At 46.3% G+C, this 6,119-nt stretch overlaps 1 protein-coding gene across 1 annotated transcript; it reads left to right on the top strand.

The window, feature by feature from the left end:
- The first annotated feature begins 596 nt into the window (after nt 1-596).
- Nucleotides 597-5,523, top strand: LOC109515720 (uncharacterized). Its single transcript, XM_019869684.1, has 2 exons — nt 597-2,695; nt 4,595-5,523. Exons 1-2 carry the CDS (start codon nt 1,360-1,362, stop codon nt 5,458-5,460), a joined length of 2,202 nt encoding a protein of 733 aa, XP_019725243.1. The 5' UTR covers nt 597-1,359; the 3' UTR covers nt 5,461-5,523.
- The last annotated feature ends 596 nt before the right edge of the window (nt 5,524-6,119 follow it).

A 6,119-nucleotide genomic window follows, 5' to 3' on the forward strand; every position in this document is an offset into this window, starting at 1 on the left:
CTGCATTAGTGTTATATAGTACACCTGTATGAAGAGGCAATAATAAATTTAAATTTGGCCAAGGCACATCATTTACTGACTCCCAAATGGATCGGCGGGCTGGAGGAAATTAATGTGCAGGATGGATTATCGGCTCAAATATACAAAGCAGATTAGCCCACCAAGAAATTGACAGACAATCCAAATTACCAAATTACTGGCAGTCCTCATCATCACCACAACCTCACACCTGCAGTGGCAGGGTCATGCTTTGGGGCTGTTTTTGTTCAGCTGGAAGGGACGACAGCCAACACCAAAGAAATTATGAACAATTCCAAATAGCAGTCATCGTTAGCAAAAACGCGTCAGGCTTCTGTGTAATAACAAAATAAATAAAATAGTACATACATACATGCATACATACATACAGACAGACAGACAGACATAAAAATGTATGTGACTAGTTAATTTTGAACTCAGCTACTTCCCCAGTTCTACCAAGGCAGTACACACTTGTGCAACCACATGATATCTTTTTATTTGTACATCTCCTCTCAAAAGATTTTTTCCCCAGTTGAATTGACCACGTTTTTGGTCATATTAATGGCGAGATCAATTTTGAAATAATTTAACAAGGTCAAATTTTTGTCACAGAAATCTGTTATTTGAACAGGGGTAATGACGTAAAGTGTTAGGGTGGCTTACAAAAATATTAAATGTACTTTTTAGAAATGGAATGTGTCTCGCTTTTGATTATCATTGAGGGCTACTACAGAAAATGTTTAATATTACTCATGATGATGGTACTTGGAACTTGTGAATCCCTGCGGTGGTGCATTTTGGGTTTATCATTGGAGGAATTAAGGAAAATATCCTTAACTTTTTGTCAATCAGAAAGTACATGTATTTTATAGATTCACTCGTTTGAATTGACACAAATAAAGTTTCCCACAATATTCAGATTTATCGAGATGCACATCTAAAAACACCAGCATTGCTTATCATTGAGGAAAAAAAAAACACATGCGATTTGGTTAATGAAAATTCTACCGTGACGTCATGCGCTGCAAGCGCAGACTCGGGCAGCCGCATCTCACGCTTACCCCGGTGACGTCATCGGTCGCCGAACGAGAAAAGGTCTGCGGGGGGCACGTTTCCCACTCGCCTGTGACGTCACCTTTTGTCGCTTCGCCACCGGGGGCTTTGTTAAAAGGAGATAAAAGAAAATGTATGGTCAGGTGGAGAGGACGTGTCTGTTAGAAGTGCGCTATGTCTGGGTCTGTGTATTTGGTGTTTCTGCGGATCACTTAAACGTGAATCGGACCCTTTTCTTCTTCTTCTTTTACTTCTTTTATTGGACCGATGTAGGGGTGGGCAACAATGGAGGAGCTCATTAAACCGGAAGCCATCGTGGAAGCCGTGAAGGCGCGCGTCAGCCAGATCTCCGCCCCTCAGAGAGCCCTACTAGTGGCCGGCACGCCCGACTCCGAAACCAAGGCCATCCTGGTGGACACCATCACTGAGGTGATCCAAAAGATTACGTCAGACGTGGTAAAGCACCTGCAGCCGGTCTTCATCGAGCACCTGCGGGGTCACGCTTCCCAGGCGCAGGTCAACATGGCGATTGACAGGTGCAGCCCCAGGCTCAGCGAATGCATCACGGAGACCTTCTCGGCTGCATTGGACAGTCCGCCGCAGAAGTGCGAGGGTGTTATGGAGCTCACCTCTCTCATGGAGTCCGAAGTCAAGCACCGGGTCAACTCTGCCTTGTCGGTGGCCAAAAGCACAACCGAATGGCCCTCGGAGCCCACCCTCCTCATCCGAGGCACCATGTCCAGTGTGGCCAACCTGGCCTCAATCTTCCGCAAGGCCGTGGAATACTTCCGGCACGTGTTCGCGCGGGCTCGAACCCCACGCCAGTTGCTATGCGGGAGCTCCGACATGAAGGTAAACGAGATGACAGACTCCGTGAGGCGGATCCTTCTCAAGTGGTCCAACCCGAAGGAGGCGAAGGCGCCCGATGTGGTGGACCCGGTCACGTTGGAGGACGCGCACTTAGCGGCGGTCGATATCACCAGAACCATCACTCAGGACACTTACGGCGGTTCCGGGGATGCGTGCGTGCGCGGCGAGGCCCGCATCACACGCTTCAACCTAAACTGGAAGCTGATTTTAAAGAAAGTGAAGAACTTCTTCAAGACCCTTGAGAGGCAATCCGGGGTCGCCGGCAAGAGAATGCAGCGCCTCCGTTTCTTCCGCTTCGCTCGCATGCAATTCGCGCGCATGCTCGGATCACTCAAGAGCTCCTTCAAGAACCGGGACGCGTGCCTGGTGTCGCTCACGCCGGATCGCCGGTCCCGGACCGACGACAGCAGCAGCCCGACCGTCGTGGGCAGCGACGGCCCCAAGTTGCCGGAGCTCCGGCCAGCCTACCGGACGAGCACGCTGGCTGTCCGGCAGTCCCAGCACCCGGTCTTCGACTTCGACTCCATCCAGGAGAGCGTAGATAAATTATACAACGAATTCAGCCAGATGGATGTTCCGGACCGGGCCGGGAAAGTCAAGCGTTACATCGACGAGAAGATCGGGAGCTTCTCCGAGGGCCTCACGTCCCAGTTGTATGCCTACGTCATGTCTTGTCAGAATGACGTGTACGAGGTGCCTTCTAGCCGCCCGAGGACACCCTTAATGGACACGGTCCTCTGGGGCCGACGGGGTAAGCTGGTGGTCGCAAAATCCGGGGCTGTCAAAGTTGGAAATTTTCCTTGGGAATTCCGAGAACCCATGGCAGTTTATCGTATAGCGAAAATCAGTAATTCAGACATTATTTGTGCTCAGGCTACTATGTGGTTGCATTTTGAGATCTACGAATCATTTTGAGTGGAGTTTAACTTTTAGGGGGGTCTAGCTCCTCTGTCATGTTGCAGGCCAAATTGACCCACTGTCAAGGAGACCTATTCGCGTTTTCTTTCTTTTCTTGGTATATATATATATATTTGTTACTATGCACCCAAAAATAATTATTAATCTCTGTTTTCTTTCTTTTCTTGGTATATATATATATATATATATATATATATATTTTGTTACTATGCACCCAAAAATAATTATTAATCTCAATTTTCACTCCCCCTTGCAGATGTTCAAATATTCAACTCATCTTATTACTTTAAACAATGCAGTACTGTAGGTCTAGTCTTCCCAAAAAGTATATTTAATATTGTACGCCATTATAACAATGATAAAAACTACCACATTTCAAGATGGATACAAAGATTAATTAGGTATGTTCTGCCATCTAGTGCAAGAGCATTGAATTGCTGTGCCTGTCACTATACGTCGCTGTCATGCAGTAGGTGGTTGAACAGTTACAATACGGACCAGTGAAGTGAAATTGGCTAATTTCATGCGTCAAAGTAAAGTAGGCATGTGAGAAAACACTGATGACGTGGTGGCCATTTTCTGCCAGATCGCTGTTGCGTAACTGCTGATTGAGTCTTGGCAGAGGGCTAAAAAAACAAAACAAAAAAACGCTTTTCATTGGGTGGTATAATGAATTCATTGGTATTTGCTGCCAAACACAGAGTGTCGTCGCAAAACAGTCACCTGTATTATTTTTCAAATCAGTTGTCGCTTGATATTCTTTCTAATTTTTCGACAAAAAGTTTCAAAGCATAAGAACCACTATGTGTAAACTTTCAGGCCATTCTATTGTCCATGAAAGTTGTACGTATCACTACTCACACAGTCACGGTGACCTGCACACATAACACAGATAATACACTCACTGCTGAAGTATGTTTGCGGGTAATTAAATAAATCTTTGAAAATGTTTTCCATTTTCTTGACATACCAAACTTCTACAGCAGTTTGGGATCATTGGAGAATGAATTAAGCCTTGATAATTTAATTTCAGCAGCATAGCTGTTAGTGGTAAACATGACTGTCTTATCGTGAAGTAGGGTTTTCATGCTCTCCCTGCGCTTATTTTTTTTCCTGGATACTACGACATCCTTACACATTCAAAGATACATCCGACATCCTTACACATTCAAAGATACATTCTACAACATAGTAGGTAAATGACTTTTAGAATCACTTAAAGAGGAAGTCAACCCCCAAATTTTCTTGACAGTAATATGGAGTGGCCACTAATCTAAACACGGCATTCTGATTAATGTCGGCTCTGTGGATTATGAATGGGTGGTTTTCTGAAGCTGAGTCATGACTGGTCATTACCTGAGCCCTGATTGGTTGTTACCTGAGCCCTGAGCAACTGTGATGTCACTTCAGTCAGCAGCTACTGGCAAAATGGGTGCCTCCTGAGATGAACAAAAACGGCTGGATTTTAACGCTTAACTCATGTTTCACAAAAGCAACATTAATCAGAATGCCGTGTTGATACTACTGGGGCTGCGTACAACAATTGAGGTTGATGTCCCCTTTATTGGATCATTTTACAACACAATGATGCGTTGCAGCATACTGCATTACACTACCCTCAATTTTCAGTTTACTCCCATGGAAAGTTTCCAACTTGGACAAATTCACAGAGGCCCCATCTTAAATATGAATGGACATTTACCAGAAATTTCTCACCCATTTGCAACCCTAGGGAAGATCCACTGGGATGGCCAGATCTTCTCTCCGGAGGTGCTGTACGCCATGACCGAGGATGCCGTGTGGAGGTTCCTGCAGCAGCTCTTCCTCTGGCTGGAGATGGAACCCGCCAACGAGGAGACATATGCGGACGAGGTGTCCGGCGCTCTCACGGACATCAACCAGCTGGTGGAGAAAGCCATGACCCCGCAAACCACCGCCAGTGAAGAACTCCCCCCAGAGGAACAGGTGGTCCCCAAACTGGATTTGGAACAGTCCTCGGAGGCCTCCGCGTCGACGCTGCGCACCACTACCCCGGAGGTCCGAACCCGCACACCGAAACTGCGCACTACCACTCCTGACTTGCGCACTGGCACCACGCCGGACTTGCGCAGCGGCACCACGCCAGACGTGGGCACCACCAGCGATGAGGTGCTGTCCGAGCCGGAGTCCGACAATATCCCGGCGTTGCAGGAGAAGCTGACGCGCCTTCTGGTGTACACGCTGGTCACCCAGCTGGACCAGAGGCTGCAGCGCAAGCGCAAGACAGGTGTGCGCATAGATGCCCTCGTCCTCGTCATCGAGCGGCTCCTCTACCGGGCCCTGGAGGAGATCAGCCCCCGCCACATCGAGGACATCCGGACCTTGGCCAGCATGGACCAGGTGGTCACGCCAGTGGTGAAGGACCTCATGGTCGAGTTCGGCACCCCGCACAGGCTGGTGGAGGCCGTATTTTCGGACGACCCCATGTTTGACGACGCCGTCTTCAGGCACCTCAAGATCCATATCAGCGCCCTCAAAGATCCACCCAAGCGGGCTAACATCTTCTCTATTGTGATCAAAGCTTTGACCATGCTCCGCTTCATGGGGAGCTCCATTTGACGTCACTTCCAGATGTGGAAGTCCATACAGTATATGCTGCACCTGTCTGACAGGTTCAAAAGAGACATTATGCTCCTCCGCTATACCCTAACAGGTAATGGGCATTGGGTACACCTGGACAGTCTTGTGATTTAAGACAATGCGCAGTTCTGATTGACACTGTCAGAGGTGATAACTTCTATTTATTATAGTGAAAGGTTGGTGCAATGCATCATTGATAATACTTACCGGTAATTTAGCTACATTAGTGTCAAAATATTCGACAAAGCCACAGTGTAGTGCAGTAATAAATATTTTAAATATAAAATTCAGATTATATTACTCATAAGAATATGGATGTATCATCTTGGTGACCACACATTACAGAGCAGTAGAGTTTCAATATGCTCAATTTATGTCCTTCACAGAAGAATCCACTTACTCCATATCCCCACTCAAGTCTTATTATGGCACTCCAATGCAAGAGTTGTCCCTTTTATATATATAATTACTGTAGTTTACACCACTGTAAACTACAGTAATAAACATTTCTGACAGTGTCAATTAAATCAGCATATGGGTATTTAGCACCTAATGTTTCAGATCAAGATTTTGCATTAAGACATTACCATTCACAGTATCCTTGAAATTCAATATATATATATATATATATATATATA

Source organism: Hippocampus comes, unplaced genomic scaffold (assembly GCF_001891065.2).
Source record: "Hippocampus comes isolate QL1 unplaced genomic scaffold, H_comes_QL1_v1.1 scaffold9, whole genome shotgun sequence".
NCBI classification, from domain to species: domain Eukaryota; kingdom Metazoa; phylum Chordata; class Actinopteri; order Syngnathiformes; family Syngnathidae; genus Hippocampus; species Hippocampus comes.

Coding starts and splice junctions, on each gene's coding strand:
- LOC109515720 (XM_019869684.1), top strand. CDS start 1,360: ATGGAGGAGCTCATTAAACCGGAAGCCATCGTGGAAGCCGTGAAGGCG. Junction 2,696..4,594: donor GGTCCTCTGGGGCCGACGGG/GTAAGCTGGTGG, acceptor TTGCAACCCTAG/GGAAGATCCACTGGGATGGC.